The sequence below is a fragment of the Bacidia gigantensis genome (assembly GCF_019456465.1).
Source record: "Bacidia gigantensis strain McMullin 20006 chromosome Unknown contig_249, whole genome shotgun sequence".
In the NCBI taxonomy this organism is placed as follows: domain Eukaryota; kingdom Fungi; phylum Ascomycota; class Lecanoromycetes; order Lecanorales; family Ramalinaceae; genus Bacidia; species Bacidia gigantensis.
In genome coordinates this window covers 1,392,155-1,413,537 of record NW_025408603.1, presented here as the reverse complement: position 1 = coordinate 1,413,537, position 21,383 = coordinate 1,392,155, and the positions used below count along the sequence as shown (strand labels likewise).

The window sequence follows — 21,383 nt, the reverse complement described above, 5'->3', positions numbered from 1 at the left end:
TAAAGCCAAGCCTCGCTTTCGAGATGGAGGATCGACCTGGTTTAAGCTCGCTCAATAGGTTGGTGTATTGCCTACGCTACACTTATGGCATCTCGGGTATGCTGGCTGCGATAGCCAACCGTAAAGGGATGCAACCCACCAAGTCGTGGCAGCAAGCCCCACATTGCGGCTGACTTGCATGTACTTGATAAAGAACCTGGACGTATAAGGCTGGAGCACTTTGTTGCCTGATGGCGTCTCCTTCCTGTTCTTCTATACTCTCATCTTCTCTATTTACATCCAACATCAATCTCGTCGCACGGATGCCATGCTGTTCCTTTGGCTCTTTTACTTGTGGATACGCTCGAGCCAGGTCACGAGCGCACCGATTGAACACCTTGACCAAACTTCTAATCTCCCCATCGGCAACCACACAGCATTGTACCATGACACAGTCCAATCTTGGGTGGCACCAAGCCCAACGAGATCGAGCTGGGAGATTCTCTACAGCTGCCTGGCAGCGCTGTTCACGTGCTCGTATACTGTCTTTCCGCTAAACGTACCGGAATACGAGGACTCGAGGTTGACGCGAATCTTGCGGAAGGCGAAATGGATGCTGCTCACAATCCTTGTGCCGGAGTTGATTGTTTATTTGGCGTATAGTCAAAATCGTAAGGCAAGGCGATTGAGGACGCGCCTAGAAGAAATTTTGAGAGTGAGACTTTGCTTCATATCTTATCCTGATGCCGGTCTCTGTATTGTCTTATGTAACTGATCACGACTAGAACGACGACGAAAGTCAGGACGACGAGAGTCAGAAACCTGACCGCGACAAAAATATAGCGCAAGACAAATCAAAAGAACCATCCAGAGAGACCGAAGTCAACAACGAAGGACAAAAAGCTCCTGAAGCTCCCAAAGCTCCCAGCCTATCCAATGATGGCGAGGAGGGTGAAGCAGAGACTGCAAAGCCGCGACCTACCCTATTGTTTTGCCACTTTGTCTTGATGGGAGGTCTTGCTGTCGACGTCAGCGAAATTCATGATAGTGTGCGTAGAGTCACATTAACCGCCAACGGTGTCACTGAACTATCAAAACGTGGTCATCTGCCTTTTATTCCTGACAAACGTATACAAGAATTGGATCATTTCGACTATTTGGGTAACGGCATTGCCATCTTTCAGGCATTCTGGCTGGTGCTCGAATGCATAGGACGACGAGCGGCAGGCCTTCCTATTGCTTTGTTAGAGCTGAACACTTGCGTCAATATTGGCTTTGCTTTGTGCCTGCGACTTCTATGGCACGCTAAGCCTTTCAACCTTGAATCACCCATCGTTGTGAATGACAGCAATTTCAAAGGCTGTATCGCCCTGATGTTTATGGTGAGCGACATTTCAGGAATTGGAAGACGTCGCTCATGGGGTCTGTGGCTAGATCGCCCCGAGTCAAATCACATCGCTACTTACTTACCCACGAGAAACAGTGAGCTCAAGTCACCTGATTGTCACTCAGCAGAAAATCCCGGAAGCAAGGGACCAATATCAAGTCTTCAAACTAATGCTTCGCTCAGACGTCCTTCATCCGAAAATCTGGATATCTCTGGTAATCATAGGCTATCAGGAGCACCAGCCCCGAGTTCGAATAATCATAGCCGTGAATATTCGTATGAAAACACGAATAGTGACGCTTCTAGCAAAGATCTCACGATTGAAAGGCCGTCTATTATGACAATGAGTGAGCCTCTGGGGGTAGTCACAAAACAAGTGCACAAGGTACCTAAAGATGTCACAATAATCGGTATAATGCAACCAGGAGAGTGCTTCAATTCTGGCGTTGGAATACACCCATCCGCACGAATGTCGTATGAGGTATCTGCAAAGGATGCTCTGAGGTGGCGTCTGGCCGAAAGTGAGAGGAAGGTCTTGGAGAGAGACCGGAGCTTCGATCTCACGCCTGACGAAAGAATTGGGTGGGTGGATTGGGATCGATTTTTGTCCAGGTTCAACCCAGTGGTGAACAGAGGGCTCAATCTAGATATGACTTTCTGGAATCTCGTTGATATGAAGGTGTATTTCGAGACGATGGAGTATCCCACTCTCCGTTGGATGGGCGCGTTTCTCACACTTCATGGTGGCGTTCACTTGTCGGCTTGGACATTCAATTTTCCTACTCAACTTGAGCTGCTCCTTTGGAAAGTATCTTGCTTTACTTTATGTGGATGGGTCTGGGCAATGGGGTTGGTCGTGTATATGAATTACGCTGTTCTCGGACCCAATCTTCGACGCGATTCAAAGTTGAAATTCATCGCAGAGGTGACTGTCAAATTCTTGACTTTAACGTCCGTCGCGCTGGCAATTGCAGTGTCGGCTTCAAGCATCTATCTGATCCTAGAGGCTTTCTTGAGCCTTAGGCATGAGCCTGTTGGGGTCTTCGCTAGGTTAGAATGGACAGCTTTCTTCCCGATTCTAGGCTAATAGTATACCAATATGATTCCCAAGTGAAAAAAGTCTTATCCCTTGACTTGACATTTTCTACCAGCAACGCCTAATTTTACAAATACTGGCCTCGAGACATTCGCGACTACAATCTGTGCATATATTCTAAGCTTCCATACCTTTAATCTTGCACACCATCCAAAGCCCTCCACTTTTTGATCTTGTACACCCTCTAGGCGTGTACACCTTTCAAGTCTACATACATTTCGAGTCTCATACCCTAGAACCGTGCAAAAGCTCTGATTCACGAGATTCTTGGCGATGGCTTAGGGGATTTATGGGCCAAGAGCGTCTCTCCCAATAGCTTCTTCGTATTCGTTTACTCTATCTCGAAATACGCAGCTGCTAAGCTATGTAAAAACGAGTGTGCGTCAGTTGGTACGAAAGAAAGACCGCTATCTATTGATCCCTTGCCACCATTCCCCCCTTAGCCCTTTCCGCTCGTCCTCCTCCCCACTTCACACAATGAAGCTCATATAACACCAGCAGGTTACATCCCCCTCAACCCGCGCATGTCGGCGCATCAAGAGCATTTCCCATCATCAGGATCACCCCTACGTCTATTAGCACACACCAGCAGCCCCCGTCATATGAAACAATGCCATGGCAACCACATACCTAAAATGCCACCCCTCCTGCGTCTGCAGTGATTAATCCTCCACCCCTCACTGTCAGTCTTTTTCACAGAGAAGCGCCTTTACCATCGTGTCACTCTGCGTGTTCTCCTCTTTACATGTGTCATTACCCTCGAGAACGTCGACTAAAGGGGCTAAACGGTGCGCTGCCAAGTTCAGATCTCTCCAGATAGATCTAATTGACTGCCTTTACATCATGTAGACAGTTCTCGTGGTACTTGAGAGAGCTCATATTTTATGGAGTCCATTGCCCTATCAGTTAGGGATGTACGGGAGGAATATCCGCTCAGAACAGGTGGATCGTCGGGTATGTTCTACGAACGACGCTTGGTCCGGGTTGGATACTTGTGTTGCTGACCTTGGGATCGAGGAGCGGTGACAAATGTCTGTGCCAAGTACTGATTACATGCATATCAATATTATTGTGGATACTTTTTGAGACAGGGGTAGGCCAAGACTTAAGCGAGCCTCTTTTTGAACTTCTTGGGTATTTTGCTAATGTTGTACCAAAAATGAACTTCCAGTGTACAGGTTCGAAGCTGATGAGTATATGGAAATATATCAATCTCAAAAGGACAAACCATACAAAGATTTGAAGGAAATTGGTTGAAATGATAGTCTGGTATTCTCCTTTTGTCGCCCACTCTCGCTTTATAGTGGCGTACGACCTGTCAGACTAGACTCTCAAGAGCGGTGTACATCTATATGGTCGGTGTAGAGAACCTCTCCTCACTCGAGACAGCTCGCCCTACATGAACCCATGATAAACAGGCGCTTACACCATTTTCTGGATGAATTCGATATTCACGGTCAGCAATCTTATCCAAAGGTCAAGGCACGATGTACAAATCTTGCAACTGACCTAAAAAGACAAATCAAAATTTACTCACCCCTCAATGATGAGTCATCGCGCTTCCAACGTCTGTGAGCTTTCCTATTCCTACTTTCGAGCATATTATGATATCAAATCTTGCGGAATGATCATTACAATCAATTGCTGTGTCAAATTAGTCCATTTCCCTATGTCATGTATAATATATGCTAGCTTTGCCTGGTTAAGTGCATGGTCAACGCTTGCATATAAGTCCTCAACAATCTGCGGCTCAGTCCATCACACAGCAATCAACATTGTATCCTTCGACATCACCCATAGTCCTATCTTTAACCTCAAATGAATTGGCAAAGACTAAGCAACAGCTTTAAGGCTAGCTTCAAGGCTAAAAGATGAGTACAATTGACTCTCAGCCCTGAAGGATTTTCAGCCTAAGGCATTTCCCCGCTTGTTAGCCAACATCAGAGCTGAGCATAAGCTGACCAACAGCGCTACAAATTTCGGAAACTTGCTCGACAGCCAACTACTAAACTCCAATGATAAAGAATTCGGGAATTGTCGACGAGTGCAAAGTAGCAAAGCAGGAAGCAAGATACTCAACAATCAATCTGTTGTCAAAGTATATCCTTCGTACGCAAAGAATCTGCTGCGTCTTATGAGCTCATTTGGTTGATGGTGATTTAACATCATTGCCTCGTAAGTTAAAACTGCCTCAAACCCTGACAATACGTTCATTTAAAGCATGCAATATCTAGTGGCTTCAATTTCATTACTACATGTTTCGGTCATAAATTCAGGACTAATAACAGTGGCACTTGAGCCTAGTCCTGAACAATTTATTACTCTTGGACAATCCCATTGTGTTTATCTAGTACAGACTGTAAGAAATTCGCAAAGATGATACAGTGGATGGTCTTGTCCGACGAGGTTTCACTGCAGATACACGCAACAATTGCCTTTGGCTGTGTAGGTCACAAGCTCGAATACTTCGTATCACACAGCCTCATCTAATCACACCATAGATATCTTTCTACGCCGCAGCACGGTGCCTTTATCTCCTCTATTTTCATCCACTATCAAAGTTTCCAGGTCCAAAAGTGGCAGCCGTCTCAAATGTCTGGTATGCTTATCACTGGTAAGTCATCACGCCAGTTGTACTACTATAACCACAGAAATATGACTTTCAATAAAGGTTTTCGGGGAGATATCCTTGGGCAATTGAGTGTGTACTCCGCAAGTACGGCGATATCGTTCGCATTGCCCCTAATGAACTTGTTTTCTTCACTCCAAAAGCAGTCCTCGGTAATCATCCAAAAGATCGGTCTCAACATTGGTCCACTGACACGGTGCTAGACATCTACTCTCCACATCATAAGAATCTCGAAGTCTTCATCAAGACCGATTTTCAAAACCGCGGCAAGCATCTAGGCGGCATTGTCTGGGAAGAGGACCCTACTCGCCATCGTGAGGTTTCAAAGAAAATTTCTCCTGCGTTCAGCGCTCGATCAATCAAGGCTTTAGAGCCTATCATGCATGAGTATATGGATTACTTCGTCGTCAAGATGGAGAAATTCGGCTCTAAGCCCACGGGAGTCGGATTGGTAGAGTGGACGAATTGGCTGGCCATGGACGAGGCGGCTGATATGGCTTGGAGTGAGAAGCTGCATCAGATGCGGGACCGTAGGCTCTCACCCATAACATTTCCCCCAATTATCTGTTATAGCTGATGCCTTCCAGAGAGAAACTCCGTACATCTCGATGTTCTCCTCGGCTTCAACGCCTTCACCACAGTCATGCAGGTCTTCAAACGCTTTCCTCTTCTCCATCCATTTCAGTACTTGGCCGCCCCAGTCGCAAAATTGAAGGTTTTGTCGGCCATGGAGGCAGCGGTGAGGGATGGTGTCATGAAGCGTATCGAACGAAGGGCCAAGACAGAACACGTTGACCTCTTTGATTACGTCTTGCCTGCCAATAGCCCTGTTCCCACGGATGCTCATGAGCTCACCCACACCGGCGCGCTTGCCCAGCAGATGATGTTCGCTAATTACGGGCCCATGGCTGATTGGTTTTACGGGACACTTCTCTTCCTGATCGAAGAGCCTGAATATCTCCACATCTTGTCCAAAGAAATTAGAGATAGCTTTCAAAGCTACCATGACATCACCCCAAGCGCTCTAGCATCTTTACCACACCTAAACGCCTGCCTTCAAGAATCACTCCGCTTACTTCCAAGCAACAACACCGGACTACCTCGCCTAAGCCCTGGTGCTGTCATCGACGGACACTACGTCCCGAAAGGAGTAAGCCTTCTCCCAGGTTGCGCCTTCTAACATCCAATCCCCGCTCACCTACCAACTAACATCCTTGCAACAGGCACACGTCCAAACCTCCATCTTCGCCCTAACCCGCCATCCACGTTTCTTCCACGACCCCCTGCACTATCGACCGCAGCGGTGGCTTCCACGCAGCCATCCTCTATACGATACTGCCTTCGCGAACGACGCGTTGAAGGATTTTCATCCGTTTAGTCTTGGTCCGCGGGCGTGTCTTGGGCGGGAATTGGCTTGGATGGAGGGACGGCTATTCGTGGCTAAGGTGTTGTGGAAATTTGACTTGGTTAGGGTGGCTGGGGTGGAAGGGGTGGAAGGGCAGTGTTTTGATCTGGAGAAGGAGTTGCTGCATTATGGGTTTTTGGTTAAGCCGGAGGTTAGGGTGAGGTTTTTGCAGCGGAGCGAGGATGGGGTCAAGGATTTCTGAGATGGATTGATTTTTGTCTATTGATATGAAGGTATTGAAGGAGTTCTAAATTTATGGGTCTATGGACTCAAAGATAAAAGATGACAGTCTTCACTATCCCGACCGCAAGTCTTCATCAGATGAGCGGTGACCAAAGGATACAAAGGCCGAAGGCTATCAATACATGAAATTCAAGTGAAAGACTGCACTTATCAGAACATGCCTCAATCAAGCACGGTTTTCAACCGATAGTTTCTGCCCAATAAGAACCATCATCTGCAAGACGAAGGTTTTCTAGGCTCGATTTGAGAACTTCAGCTCTGTGTAGCGACGCCTTCGGGAGTGCATCATGCCCATTGGTTGATCTACCGTCAGTGGCAGCGGCTAGTCTTGAGGGCATGCACGTCAGACTCGTTCACAGGACTTTGTCAGTTCCTAGAGCTTTCGATACGGCCCGTCATGAATTCAGAGGGTCATGAGCTAAGACTTCCAATTGAGTTGAACACCTTTCCTCCCGGAAGAGATCGTCATTAGTCGCAGGAGATCACTTCTAACCCCCTATCCACGCTAGTCGCATGGCATGTGCAGGCAAGCTGAGCTACATGGGAAAACTGATGGGACACTTTCAGATGTTTCATTGGAAGATCCCGCTCTAAGAGGCAATTGAGAAGATTCGAGAACGCGCGTTGAATGCCAAAACAGGCTGTGGCTAACTGAAAATCGACAGGCTTGCAAAGCGACAGCGCACTGCGCGCCACATCTGTTCATTTGACTTGACTAGACTGGCCTCTAGTCAGCATCTGAAGAATACGGTAGTTGCAAGATTATGTCTAGCCCCTGTGCGACGCTAGTCTTCGAGATTGAACCGTTTCCAAAATGTAAGTATCAGATGCCGTGAAAGCATAGTCAAGAAACAATTGTCTGCAGTCAAGAGCACAACGCTGATAGACGCAGAAATGTAAAAACTTTTGTGATTGATCAGCCAATGATGTACAATATTGAAAGACAGCCTAATTAATGAGAGATTCAGCCAAAGCGAAGAAAAGTCATTGCAAAGGAAGCAAATCCAAGCCCTCTGGTCTTTCGAAAATCAAAGGACCATATCAGCCGTGTACTTTTAAGGGTGGTCGCTCACGCATAATAAATAACAGATATGAAATTTTCGATCGTGATTTCGCGAAAGGGAGTGTTCGGTCGTCGCATTTGCTTGGAAAAAGCTGGTCCGAGGGGCCACAAGTTGTGACAGCCCACATTTGAATGGATAGAAATGTCCGGACCCAGTGCTCTTGCCGTTGATCATTGTTCCGGTGAGTAACGTGAAATTTACTTCGGAGGCACAACAGGTGACTGCCATTTCAAACGGATGTTGTTGATCATCCCGTAGTTCACTTTGAGATTCCGGACGTCCACAATCCCGCCAAAGGTGCCAGTGGCGCGCGCGTTGTCTTTTGGATCGACAGAGAAATCGACGATGAGGAGACATCTTTTTGAGAAGAGCGATGGGTCTCGTACCATTTTCCCAACGAGCTTGTCATTTAGGCCGAAGCCAAGTTCCTCAAATGGGATGAGAACGACCTTGGGTTTACCCCCAAAGGCGGCCGGGAGCAGCTCTTTGATACGAACTGGATTCGATGGTTTGGTTGGGCGTTTTCCCATGATGTCGACTTTTCCAGCAGGCGTAAAAGTATCATCAACATACACTGCAGTGTCATCTAATACATATTGGAAGCACTGCTTCGCACCCCAATCCTCGACGATTTCGTAGCACTTTACGCCCTTCGCTGGCATACTCGTCAGGATCTTGTTGCTGGTCAAAGCAACATCCTGCGTAAAGCCTTTGGCTGAAGTGATCTCGAGCTCGTCAGAGTCTGGCAGGTACGTCAGTTGTGGGAGAATATATTGCCAGTCACTTCGCTCAACATTGAAGTCATTTTCCACAAGAATGTTTTCGCAGTATGGGGTGATTGGTTCGAAGTGGCCCATGGAGACCGCTCCCCAATTAGCGACCTTGTCTTTCGGGTTTCGAGCCAAGAGGAGTGCCAGCCACTGATACTTTTTGACCACGGCCTCGAAGAAGGCTTTGGGCAGCGTATCTGTGATCCATTGAGCGTACGCTTGATCATTGTTTTTGGGCCCCGAATAGTTTGTAGGATCCTTCATTCGATAGTCGGTGGTCTCATCAACTTTGACCAGCCCTAAGACTCCTGTAGAGGCGAAATAAGCATCCTTTACAAATAGACTAGGGAATCTTGATCGTCGGGCAGCAGCAATAATTTCCAGAGGCGAGTCCTCGGGATAATAGAGTAGTCCACTACTCGTCAAGGTTTGAAGGCAGGGTTCCAAAACTGGCCTCTTGTCGGTTGCGCTGATGGGCGTGTTCCACAGTTCAACGAGCGGAGGAATTGGCATGCCGGCGGTCCCAGAACCAAATGCAGAGTTGTATGCCAGCGAGATCTGACTAGCAAGTAAAGTTACAAAGGTGATGACGGTAGTGGCATTGGGACTGCTGGTTTCTTTGTAGTCATTTCCCACTTGAAGGAAAGTCCTAGGATAAACGACAGTAGCGCCACTAGCATTGTAACTAGTTCCAAGAGGCAAGATCTGACCTTGCTTATCGAGGAAGGCTTGTTGTTTCATAAGTCTACCCTCCTGAAAGGACCACAAAGACCGAAACCAGGCCTCAGAGTCTCGAATGCCGTTGATCTTGTCGCAGAAAGCCTCGATTGCTGTCCTCCATTCTGTGGCAACCCCTAAGCTGGGACTGCCGAGGACATTGGAAAGAATCTTCCAGACTGGTGTGTCTTTTGTGATCACTTTGATTTCAGGGCCTTGTGTATTGATAATCGTTCGAACAGTGTCGAGGTCGAGCAGCTTTGGAGTATTTTGTAGCAAGCCTTCGAGCTTCGAAAGGGTCGCTGAGCCCCACTCGATCTGGGTAAGCCATGCGGCTCCGGCGGTCGCCTTTTCATACACAAACTTCTGCTTATCAAGTTCATGATTGCAGATCGTGTCAAGAAAATCTGGCAGCCACGGAGCGCCAAGATATGGTGGCACCCGGGTCAAGTCCTTGTCGAATCCTTGCGAAAAGTCTCTTTGGGGTAGACAGACCACGTCCCACTGCAATCTATGAACAAAATACTTGAAATACACACAGAAGAGAACTTACCCAAACGAACCGCTTACCAAGCGTAAGGAAAACCTTTTTCACCTGACCCACGGTGACTTGTTTGACTGTCGGAACCCCCCAATTCCAAGCTTTGGCCACATCAGGCGAAACATTTGGGGGGATGTAGGGCAAGGGAAGATTTTCCTTCTCTCGGCTTTCGAACACCGGTCGATAAGTACCGCCCTTATCGAAAGTAGGGAGGTCTATTCGAATTTAGCATGCAGAATAACGGTTAAGAACTGCCTGAGTAGCTCACATTCGCCCCAAGCGTAGGATACCGCGCCCCAGCCCTGCTCAAGGAGGACTTTTGCCGCATAAAAATCGTCTGTGTAGAGGTCCTGAACAGAGATGACCTTCCACGGCCAGGTATTCGAGTCTGCTTTCAAAGTCTTATAATCAGGACCAAGGTCCACTAAAAAGCCAGGGGTGCTGCTTGGTGGAAATTTGGTGTAGTAATCGCTAAGGAACTTGACTGGAGGGGTGTTGTTCCATTGCCAGGCACCATCTTTGGTCAATTTCACAATGTAGGTTGTACTTGATGTTGCTAGAGACATATTGCTAACGAAAGAGGCAAATCGATTTTTTGGTAATAGGTAAAGGGACTGAACAAGTTACATAGCTTTCATTAACGAGATTTCCCTCCTATTTTATACTCCTTTCCCTTACCTAAGGTCCCATTCAAAAGGTCCGACTGCGACCGACGCCGACACTCTTCGTCTCCAGTACGAGGTAAAACGCCACGGTGGTACGTCTCTCGCCCAAGAAAAAGCCATCTGGTCGTCCGGAGGCTTGAATCTTGCCCCGAGACCGTCCATAAATCAGAAGCAGTTGCCACCTCGCTTATCAGCTCACTGTATTTACTTTCCAAAGCTCCGAGGAAGACCTTTCACGCAGCATTGAAGCTAGTATAACCTTGGCTTTGCGCGTGGCTAAAGAATTATCAAGCCATCCCAATCGCAAGCTTGCTAAGGCAGGCAAGTCCGTTTGATTGGCAAGGACCTCGCCTGAATCTTCCAAACATCTGGAAAAAAGAAAGCCAGAACATTTCGTGAATGACCATATCGACTAGTGGTGAATGCAACAGTCAGCAGCATAGTGGTAGCATCAAATGTTTAGCATATGCGTGATGAGGTGTCGCTGTTCGCTTGTAGCCAAACTTGACTAGCGTCGAACCCTACAGCGTAGCACGCTTAGGAGGCCTCTCTGTAGAGGCTTGTGGCAATAGCTAGCAGACCCAAGTTGGGCGGTCCACGGATGCATATTCCTGACGGACGATCGCGTCGTACATAGAGGCTTGATCGTGTGACTTCAGCACGACACCCTATGAGAGCCAGCTGAGAAGCGTTGCGCCACGAATGTTATAGTAGCATAGAATTAGCCAGTTGCGTATTTCTCTTGCTAAGACCGATCTGAAGCTACTGCATGATCTCTCCGCTCATGCTAATTTAGGCAGAAAGACTCTTCCAGAACATCTAGCAGGGAGTCTTAGTGTCGCCATCATCGTCAGTGCCGGATCATCTGTGAATCTAAGCACTGTAAGTAGATCAAAGTCAGGATGTGAACACGAGATGGCTTGATTTAGGATGAAAAAAGGTGACAGCAACGGCGGCTTCGGCCATTTCCCCCGGGCGGCCAACCCGAGCCGATGACTTGCCAAGCCTAAAATCCCCTAAATCCGAACGTCCGGGTTTAACCTACCTTACATTTGCCATTGCTCGAGACGAGCATGGAATGAAGCAATAAGATCGCGATGGAGGGCAGCAAGGGTGATCAGAATGATGCACGAGGTGGCAAGAAAAGTGTGTATCGGTCGAAGCATGAGCGGAAGCCCAGGCTGCTGCTTATGGGCCTGAAGAGGTCAATTGATGCCGCATCGCTCGATGCTATGGAGCTGTGTTTGCTAATGTGCATGCAGGAGTGGGAAGAGCTCCATTTCTAACGTCGTCTTTCGCAAGATGACACCGTCGGATACCATCTTTCTCGATACAACAACTACTATCCAGAAAGAAGCCACCCAGTGAGCAGCCTAATTCTTGCCTCTCGTTCCAAATTGAGCAATGGCACAGTACCTTTATGGATTTTCAAATCTGGGATCTACCGGGCCAGATCGACTATCTTGATCCAAGCTTTGATGCTGAGAGTATCTTCGGTGGTGTTGGAGCAATGGTCTGGGTCTTGGATGCTTTGGACAATTACATGGAGACTGTCAATCGCCTTACCGAGACTGTCGTGCACCTGCAAGAGTCATACCCTTCGATTAAATATGCTGTGTTCATACATAAAATCGACTCTTTGACGGAGGACTTGCGTGAAGATACGGTTCGCGACATCACCCAGCGAATCACTGACGATCTATTCGACAGTGGCCTCGAGAACCCTCCCATCAGCTACCACAGCACATCGATCTTCGATTCCAGTATCTTCGAAGCTTTTAGCAAAGTAATGCAAGGGCTGGTGCCGCAGATGCCAATTTTGGAGTCGCTCTTGAACACCATCACCGCGGCATGCCGGTTCGAAAAGGTCTACATCTTTGATGTCATAAGCAAGATATACATCGCATCTGATACAAGTCCCGTCGACCTGAGATCTTATGAGCTTTGCTCGGACTACATCAATATCATTGTGGATTTGTCGGAAGTCTATGGCTGGCATCAAGAGACAGAGTTCCATGAGGGCGAGCAGTTAGCCGCGTTGCAGTCGCATGGGGCAGAATCCTATGTCAGTAGTGTCAAAGGGTACACATTATATCTTCGCGAGATCAACAGGTCAGGATACTCCTTATCCCTTGAGAAACTTGCTTACTCCTCGTAGAAATCTTTCATTCATCGGCGTCTCGAAAGATCCCAACTTTGACAAGGAGAAACCCCTCATTGACTATGATGTGGGAACATTGCGGGAGACACTGTTGGAAGTACTAGACTATGTTTGAGGACAGAAAGCTATACTTACGGTTTGCGCCTTGGATCAAGGACGCCATCCATCAGATCACCGCTCTCGCAACGATCCAAAGAGGCCGTTACAGAAAGGTCTACGGATCCGACCGCGAATCAAACCGGTTCTTTCATGGATTTTTGAATGGGGATATGCGGAGGTACTCCTCCAGCTGGACCCCCGCACACAGAATCATTACGACTGGAGCGAAAACCAAGCTGAGTCAGCGTTCGTGCGCGTAAGACAGGAAGAATTGCCCTTCGTAGAAAGTGGCCGTTGTAACCCTAGGCTGGGAATTGTTGCGAGGTAGCCAAGGTGCGTCTGCGTATGCTTTGCATATGCATGCAGAATGCAGAGCTTACGCCGGGCTCTTGACAAGCTTATCATACGAGGTCGCTCCACATGTGCGGCAAAACTTCTTACCGTCTGAAGGCTCCACCCTCAGTTTCCTATTATCTGTGCCTGCTCTCTTGCTTGTTATGGCTACCTCTACTTGCAAAGCATAGTGCCATCAAGACTTAAACTCTACGCCTATTGAGATATTACACTGTCTGAGTGACCTGTGTCCCACTAACGAGTTCTGGGGGGTAGCAAGCTGAACTGGCTGTGTCTTCTATTCACATGGCAAATAGGCATGCCATCACAATCGCGATGGCGATTTTAATGACAATTCTTCCAACTTCCGCGGTATGTATTCGTCTCGTGGCACGGCACAGCCGTGAGGCAGGATACGGGTCGGATGATTGGACTATTGTGGCTGCCTTGGTAGAACATAGCCCAACTTACACTGGTGTCTCACTGATCAAGATAGATCTTTGTACTTGCAATGTGTGCGGATTGCCTGGCTGGTTGGTGTCATTGAAGTGTCCTCACAAATTGCATCTAAGCTTCATCACAGCCGCTTCTTTAGGCAATTTAGGTGTTCGAGAACAATTGTGGCCATATGGATATGGGACAAGCAGCGATCCCATTCAAGCCAGGGAACAATCACACGTTCGCGGAATGGTAGTTCACACATGCAGCGTGCATTTTCTATCTTCCAGATATTTTGCTAATATTGATTTCAGACAATATGGGTATTAACGTGGCTTGCGGCCCTTGCTTGTGGCATCACCAAAGTCAGTATATTGCTGTTTTACAGAAGAATATTCCTTGGCAAGGTCTTCATGGTCACCAATTGGGCGCTCATGATACTGAGCGTAATGTGGACCCTAGGATTCTTCTTTGCAAACTTCTGTGCGATCGCTCAGACAAATTGCCTCGAACACGGCTAACATCTCTAGTGGACTGTATACCTCTGGAAAAGAATTGGAGACGTGGTGCTGGAGATCAGAAAGGCTGTATCGATGTACGTGATATTCTTTGGCCTATGGCTGTATCAGATGTTATCCTGGATGGTCCGTTCCGTCGTGCGACGAGGAATGATTTTCGGAATACTGACAGCTGAGGTTAGCATTGATCCTGTCTTTACCGTGGTACCCAGTGTCCAAACTTCAGATGCCACTTCACCGGAAGGTTTCAGTTTGTGGCATATTTCTCCTCGGGGGGCTTGTGGTAGCCGTCGGCATCGGACGCCTCGCAGCTGTCGATGAAACCCTCAACTCCAAGAGTCGAGATTTAAGCTGTGGGTTACGAAACCTTGTCGTACGTGCCATCTTCTCTGACCCAGTGTTGCAGATGTCCAATCTTCAGCTTTCTACTGGGTGGTGATAGAAGCAGGCTTGGGTGTTGTCAGTGCCTGTCTACCGACATTGGGGCCACTTTTCATGGTGCATGGCCCAAGCAACACCATCAATGGCCTCAAGCGAACCCTTCGATTACCTGCCTGGCCGATTAAAAAGCCTAATGGGCGTGATTATCTGCGACTCAAGCGATCCCCGAACAGCAAGGAAGCTTCTGGGCTTTCACTACACGTCTTTAATGCCCAATCACCGAATACCAGAGACCAAGCGGATGACGAAGTCCTGTACGAAGCACTGACTTTGAATCCACTTACCGAGGAGATAGAAGCAGCATCGAGCAGTCAACAGACAACTTCCCATCCATCCCCGGAGGTACACAGTGATTATGACCAGAGCTTTGCGGAACGTCAGTGATGCTACGCCAACACCGACTCAAAGAATAAAAAAAGTTCTCTACACTCCTCGGACCCACACACCTTAACCCGAGAAAGTCATAACACAGTGCCTATTTCAAAGGCGCGGCCAACATCACTTTTGATGACACATTCTTGTCACAAAGATTATTTACGACCTTCGAGAACTATTCCTCTGGTAACAACGTCCCGAAGCACTTAAGACAAATGATGGACTACGTCAGAAGCACCTTTTAATAATAAAAATGTACTGGGACACTCGATGCCGACAAAACGCCTGCAAGATTAGCCTTACGTTCCGAGCTCCGGAGATTTTATGCAATGGTCAAGGATGTCACTGAAAGCCTGATGGGCATAGAGGAAAGGAGAGGGAATATAGAGAATGATGTTGTGTATCAGGAGGGCCGGCTCTAGAACAGAGTGAGACTGGAGTCATGTATAAAAGTCATGTATAAAAGTTTAGCACAGGCAGAGGGCACCACTGGTTAAAAGGGTAATCATTGGTTGCGGCAGGCGGCCTGACAGAGCTGTAGAAGGTGCGAGCGACAATGACCGCTCATGCATATAATACATCAATTTCAAAAAATGAACGATCTTTAACTTCAAATCGAGCACCACTACCATCCTCTTTCTGTGCTTCTACCAGCCCGTCAAATTTTCTCCTAATTACCTATACCTTTAACGTACCAAGCCTCCAATGTCCGCACCAAACCTTCGCGCCCGGACATCAGTCCCCGCGGCTGCCTCTGTCCCACCTACATCCCCCTCCTCGACCACAGTCTCCACCCCGCCCAAACGCTCCGCATCACAGGCTGCAGCAAAAGAAGACAATGTCCGCGTCTCCTTCTTCGACGTCGTCCGCGCCCTCTCGGGCCTTATTCTACTTTCCACGCTCCTAAGCTACTTAATCACGGGCACCTCCTTAACATGGGGCTACAAACCTTCATGGGCGCGGCCGGCGAGGATACGTGCTTGGCTTGTAGGCTCCCCATTCCATCATTGCCCCCTCCTGCTTTCTCCGAAACACAGGCTAACGGATTACACAGAAAGGACCGCTCAACTTGACCGACGCCGAATTATCCCTCTACAACGGCACCGACGCCTCCCTCCCAATCCTCCTTGCGCTCAATGGCTCCATCTACGACGTCTCCGCCTCCCCGCACATCTACGGTCCCGGTGGTATGTACCACGTGCTCTCCGGCCGCGACGCGACGCGGGCATTCGTCACGGGCTGCTTCGACGTGGATTTAAATGGCGATCTGCGAGGTGTGGAGGAGATGTTCATCCCTATCCCCGACAGCCCCCAAAGCGAAACAGGGGAAGGGGAAGGGGGAATAAGCAAAGAGGTGAGGACGGTGAGGAAGTTGCTGAGGGAGAAGGAGACGAGGGTTGCGAGGAAGAAAGTCTATGAGGCGGTGGAGGGTTGGAGGAAATTGTTTGATGGGGGAAAGGGAGGGAAGTATTTCTGGCGGGGGATGGTCGATAGGAGGGTGGAGAGTGGATGGGAGGGGTGGGGGGCGAAGAAGGAGTTGTGTGAGAAGGCGAAGCAGGGGAGGGGGAGGAGGGAGGCTGATGAGGTGGTTGGAGGGTCATGAGGCTAGCGATGAGATATAGACGTTGAGCATTCTGATGGGTAGTTGTAGTGAACGGCAAGTGATGCAAAAGCTGTCTTTCATGCTTCCTAGCCTCTCTCTGCTGACCACATTCTATCGCCTATTCACCACATCATGCCTTCTACTCCCCAGCCGTGATCGCCCGCGTATAGACCGTCAACTTCGAGTGCCCCACCACTTTCTTGATCTGTCCCTTCTCCTCCAAATCGTGCAGGGCCTGTCGTGCGAGACTGCCGTTAATCTTCAATCTATCGACTAGGGTGGCAACGGTGATGAGTCTGTAGGATTGCACGTCTTTGTAGAGTTTGTCGGAGGTGGTTTTGTCGAGGACGACGGCGTGGTTGGCCTTGTCCTTGACTACACGGGGAGATATATGTCAGCGGTACGGCATATGGAGGTAGAAGAACTGGGGGATAGTACCTTTTCCTTTTGACCACTTCTTCTTCTGCTTCTTGCCTGCTGTGGCTGCTGCAGGAGCCTGGACGAGAGGTCAGTCAGGTCCTGCATCAATCAGGCCATTTATTGAAGGGGCGTACCATCTTTGCTAGTGATTAGTGAAGATTTGTAGTGCTGTCGCTCACGATGCGAGGTTTCGTGATGACCGACCGAATGTGGGGTCTTGGCGAAGCTAGTCCAAATTAGGTCGATTTCGGAAATTCCCCTCAATTTGATGTTCTTTTCAGGCAAATTCAAATGCGGACTTGATGTCTTGCTGGGAATTTTCCTCAATATCAAGACCTTTGGTCGAGCTTGATTAATATTAATAGAATGACCTCCTATGGTCTTCAGTATAACTTGCTGATAGGCTAACTATGCAGGAGCCCGTTTTTGTCAGACGCCCGCAGCTCTAGATCCCTCGCATGCATCAGTCTTACTTTCCCAATTTTGAGCGCTATCCATTCCACTTTCTTGCATCGTTTGCTAGTTTATAATACTTTTCTTGTCATGGCGACCTCAGAACCCTCCTCACTGCCACTAGCCCCACCTCCTTGGACATGCAAAGCACAGGCTTGGGTCCTTCCCTTCTTTACGTCCGCCTCAACTCCTCTCCCTACGGACAAGACCCACGCACCCCTCGAAGCTAGTTCTGGAGCATGGATCAGCAAAGAGCACGGTGGAGTTCACAAAGGTGGCTGTGGCTTCGTGCAGATACTCAGATATAGCGACACTCCAGTAGGAACGTATGATGAGCTGTTGGTGATGCCAGGCACCTTCGAAGGCCCTGAGGACGTGGGTTGCAAGGGCAAACATCTCAGAATCACGGGTATTTGGGTCAGTCAGGAAGCGACGTGTCTGAATGGGAGGAAGAATTGGAATATCCCAAAGTAGGAGAAGCTCCTTCGCTATCCTTGACGCAGAATGAGCGTTTGGCTGATGTATATACTAGACATATCGCACAATTCAAATTCAAGCCCACCACCTCAGCTCCGCTACCTCTAAAGGTAGAAGTCTCTGATCCTGCTTCCGATGAGCCCTTTTTCACTGCTACTATCCATCCAACGTCGTATACGCCAAGCTTTCCTTTCTCGAGTGATTGGCAGAAATACTTTGGCTTCCCAACACACTGTTTGCAGCCACCTCTGCCCACGGGCGAGAACGCTGAGGTTGAAGTTGGAACAACACCCTGGATGCGATTGGCGCCGTCTTTGAAGACATCAAGAGCGAAAATCGTATGGTTTGACATGCAGCAGCCAAAAAAGAAGTCCGCAGCTGCTGGCACAGGAAGCTCGGAGGGCGATGCTCTGCTCAAGAGGGAAGACAACTGGTGGCCTGGCTGGCGGAAATGGCGGATGGGTTTAGCACTGGAGGATGCCACGCTGCAGCTGGGACCGCCAGAGTTGTTTCACGCTTCATCGAAGCTATAATCTACCAAGCCCAGGAACTCTCATCCCGAATTCTATTGGGTAAGATGAATTCGTCTGAATTTCGCTTGTATGTCTTTTTCCGTCGCTTTTGAGAGCCCGTATGGTATTAGTGACGACTTATCCTTCAGCCGAGGGAATATATAGTGATCATTGGCGGCTTAGCTTTTTAAGTAGTAGCCACACAATCTCAAGCAATCGCTTGATTTTGTCTGCGATAATGAAAGGTGTCATCAACGATTGCCTCAGTAGTCCCCAAATTCGATCTACCAAGGTCGTTCAAAGTTCCATATCCCATGGTGTCCTCAAATCTGACTGGCGAGAATTCAAGTGAATTTCCTTCGTCGAACATGTCCTCAACGCCAGCTTCATCAATCATCATCTCTGTCTTGGTGTGTGATGCGTTATTGACATGGACAAGTTCTCCTGCAGCCGAGATTCGAGAGACTATAGAGGATACCGAAGAGCTTAGTAGAACACTGAAATTTTCGGCGTCATTGCTTTGGACCCAGGATGATTCCAGCCTCCCAGCAGCTCTCTCTAGTGGAAGCTTAATCGCTAGTGGACTATCCCAATTAGATTTCCAAAAGTGGACCGTAGGCTCTTGAAAAGCGCAGTGAATGAGAAGTAGATCAGGTTGTTGCGGATGCCAATTCAAATGTCTTATCGGAGAATGGTGAATTAGGACTGTAATTGGCTTCAAAGTCTTCATCGACCATAACCATGCGGTTGTAGGTGCTGCGTCCGACCTTGTCACGAGCATTGTCTGGTCAGAGTTTAAAGCCATCACGGAGACACCTTGCTTTGCGGGAAGCGATTTGGTAATTGCAGACGAAGATGGTGGATTTGCAGGATGAGCGGCCAAGGCGTAGCTTCTCTCCATCCCAGCCTTGAGTTGCTCCTCCCAAATTTCAATACCAGGAAGACTGATGGGAGTCGTATGGTGTAATGTCTTTAAAGGATTGAACTAAATGTCCATCAGCTTTTCCCAGAAATCCACGTGGCTCATCTTACCGTGGTCTTGCTTAGCACCGTGACATTGTCATTATAGTCGCCAATGACAAGCAATCCAGACGCCGTCCATTCCATACATCTCACGCCCAGTTCAATCTGATCCGGATCTTGCACTCCGCTAAATGTTCTGAAAAGATGCCCGTCTGCCGTGTAGATTTGAACTCTGTGTCCTACACTTGCGATGTCTCTGATAGCAATCCAACGCCCATCACGGCTCCAGCGAACCTCCTGGGCATCGACCGTTGAGAGTTCTACACTTTTCAGTAATTCGAAAGTCGCAGGTTGAAGCAAAAGTAAAGTATCTTGCGCAGTCGTTCGTGTCAAAAGAGCTAGATGACCCGTTTCTGACCTTATATCAAAGCATGCCACGGAAGATTTTGGATCCCTGATTTCGGATCCTCGCCTCGTGATGAGAGACCAGATGGTGAGTTTGACGCCGAAATCCGAGAAAACAAGTATGTCACTCAACGAATGTCCAAATACCACGTTGGAAAGTTGGCCAAGATTTCCAGCTGCGTTGTCAACAGAAGCTTGCCAATTCGGATCCTCAGTGCAGTATATTCGCACGCTGTCCTGATCCGCGAGCAGAATTCGCTGCTCATTGGCAGTACGATCTCTGCTACTACGCGACCATTGGATAGTATTACATTTGATGACAAATTCCGCTGCTAATGGCCAAGATACGATAACCTCACTTGTCGCAGCAGATCTAACGAGAAGCCGGGACTTTTGAAGCGTTGCGACTAGGGAGCCGTCTGGGGAGGGCACCGCACTACGCACAGCTGGGAAACTTGACATATTGTGCAATTTCGTTACTCTATCATGTGGAATTTGATTGGGGTCATACAAGAGGCATGATGGGGGACCTCTAAGACGTTGTCATCGGTTCAGTCATGTTAGGCGCGAAGTAAACAATGACGCAAAAGCGGAGTTGGCGCGCGTCTATCCAATAGCCCCTTTCTAGCATTACATATCAGCCACAAAAACCCACTGCTCGATCCATTTACGAGGGGAGACTTTGGTGGTGTGTCAAATAGGAGATCTAATGCGCTTTTGATTTCTTTGTCATTCAATCATAGCCGCCACGTAATGAACAAATGACTAGGTCACCTTTTCTCTCCTCTAATCATGTAAATGAATCCATATCGAAGGAAGGTAGAATTGATCAATGTAGAGCAATACAGGTCTCTTCGTACCTCACAGTCACATCCTCGCCGCTGAGACAAGGAGACCCCCTTTGCTGCAGTACGGTGCAGCTTGTCGTTGGCCTTCTTGGCATCATTGGCTATATCTTTAAAACAACATCCTACGCGCTGTGAGTTATGGTGGGTTTTGCGCGGTCTGGAACGTCGCAAAATTCTCTCGTAGTCGCTTTGAGGTACTTGTCAGCAAGCATAGCGATTTTCGTGCTTTCGTTGCTTTCTGCCCTCATGTTCATGCTTCCTAGACGTCAGGAAGGCCCGCAGAAAGTAGGAAGGCCACTTTCAGCTTGCAATCGCGAGCACCTATATCGGAATCTCGCCTGTAGCGACACTGGTTGCTCTCAAATTTACTAGCTCAACCCGCGAACCAATGTCATCGATATCCTGATGGCTTGATAGGTCTTCATAAGCAAATCAAGGTTCGTAGGCGATGAGGTGGTGCTTCTGTCTCTCGTCTCCAATCTTCGAGAGCTAATGTAGGCTGCAACTCCGATTATGGCACAGCTACATTTTCATTCTCATGCTTTGTTCGGTCAACGCGCCTAAGAGTTTGCGCCTTAGAGCTTGCGCTTTAGCACGTTCAGGCTCTGCAAACTAAAAGTGCGGCAGAAATTGCGTCCACTGAACAGTTGCAAAACACCCTGCGGGCAATAGCCGGAGACTGATGACCATCTCTATGATTGTGATCATACGTGCGCACATATACAGGGAGCCTGGAACAAAAAATAAGAGGTTGGTAGGCCATCGGAGCTTATAGCTCCCGAGAGTGGTGAGCCCACTGGTCGTAAAGCCCTCGGCCACAATGCTGACTGCCTCGACTATG

At 48.4% G+C, this 21,383-nt stretch overlaps 7 protein-coding genes across 7 annotated transcripts; 4 read left to right on the top strand and 3 right to left on the bottom strand.

The window, feature by feature from the left end:
- Positions 1 to 23: 23 nt before the first annotated feature.
- KY384_006651 (uncharacterized protein) lies at positions 24 to 2,453 on the top strand (the record flags this gene model as incomplete). Its single annotated transcript, XM_044815145.1, has 3 exons — positions 24 to 58; positions 435 to 636; positions 765 to 2,453. The coding sequence occupies 3 exons, from the start codon at positions 24 to 26 to the stop codon at positions 2,451 to 2,453; spliced, it is 1,926 nt and encodes a 641-aa protein (XP_044668245.1).
- A 2,385-nt stretch (positions 2,454 to 4,838) lies between these two features.
- On the top strand, positions 4,839 to 6,271 carry KY384_006650 (uncharacterized protein; the record flags this gene model as incomplete). Its single annotated transcript, XM_044815144.1, has 5 exons — positions 4,839 to 4,907; positions 4,964 to 5,076; positions 5,134 to 5,243; positions 5,295 to 5,621; positions 5,679 to 6,271. 5 exons carry the CDS (start codon positions 4,839 to 4,841, stop codon positions 6,269 to 6,271), a joined length of 1,212 nt encoding a protein of 403 aa, XP_044668244.1.
- A 1,729-nt stretch (positions 6,272 to 8,000) lies between these two features.
- Positions 8,001 to 10,397, bottom strand: KY384_006649 (uncharacterized protein; the record flags this gene model as incomplete). Its single annotated transcript, XM_044815143.1, has 3 exons — positions 8,001 to 9,794; positions 9,844 to 10,046; positions 10,100 to 10,397. 3 exons carry the CDS (start codon positions 10,395 to 10,397, stop codon positions 8,001 to 8,003), a joined length of 2,295 nt encoding a protein of 764 aa, XP_044668243.1.
- Positions 10,398 to 11,593: 1,196 nt separating this feature from the next.
- Positions 11,594 to 12,772, top strand: KY384_006648 (uncharacterized protein; the record flags this gene model as incomplete). Its single annotated transcript, XM_044815142.1, has 4 exons — positions 11,594 to 11,700; positions 11,759 to 11,860; positions 11,910 to 12,608; positions 12,655 to 12,772. 4 exons carry the CDS (start codon positions 11,594 to 11,596, stop codon positions 12,770 to 12,772), a joined length of 1,026 nt encoding a protein of 341 aa, XP_044668242.1.
- Positions 12,773 to 15,566: 2,794 nt separating this feature from the next.
- On the top strand, positions 15,567 to 16,464 carry KY384_006647 (uncharacterized protein; the record flags this gene model as incomplete). Its single annotated transcript, XM_044815141.1, has 2 exons — positions 15,567 to 15,848; positions 15,916 to 16,464. 2 exons carry the CDS (start codon positions 15,567 to 15,569, stop codon positions 16,462 to 16,464), a joined length of 831 nt encoding a protein of 276 aa, XP_044668241.1.
- Positions 16,465 to 16,603: 139 nt separating this feature from the next.
- On the bottom strand, positions 16,604 to 17,021 carry RPS25 (40S ribosomal protein S25; the record flags this gene model as incomplete). Its single annotated transcript, XM_044815140.1, has 3 exons — positions 16,604 to 16,839; positions 16,903 to 16,960; positions 17,019 to 17,021. The coding sequence occupies 3 exons, from the start codon at positions 17,019 to 17,021 to the stop codon at positions 16,604 to 16,606; spliced, it is 297 nt and encodes a 98-aa protein (XP_044668240.1).
- A 1,513-nt stretch (positions 17,022 to 18,534) lies between these two features.
- On the bottom strand, positions 18,535 to 20,156 carry KY384_006645 (uncharacterized protein; the record flags this gene model as incomplete). Its single annotated transcript, XM_044815139.1, has 2 exons — positions 18,535 to 19,311; positions 19,359 to 20,156. The coding sequence occupies 2 exons, from the start codon at positions 20,154 to 20,156 to the stop codon at positions 18,535 to 18,537; spliced, it is 1,575 nt and encodes a 524-aa protein (XP_044668239.1).
- Positions 20,157 to 21,383: the final 1,227 nt, after the last annotated feature.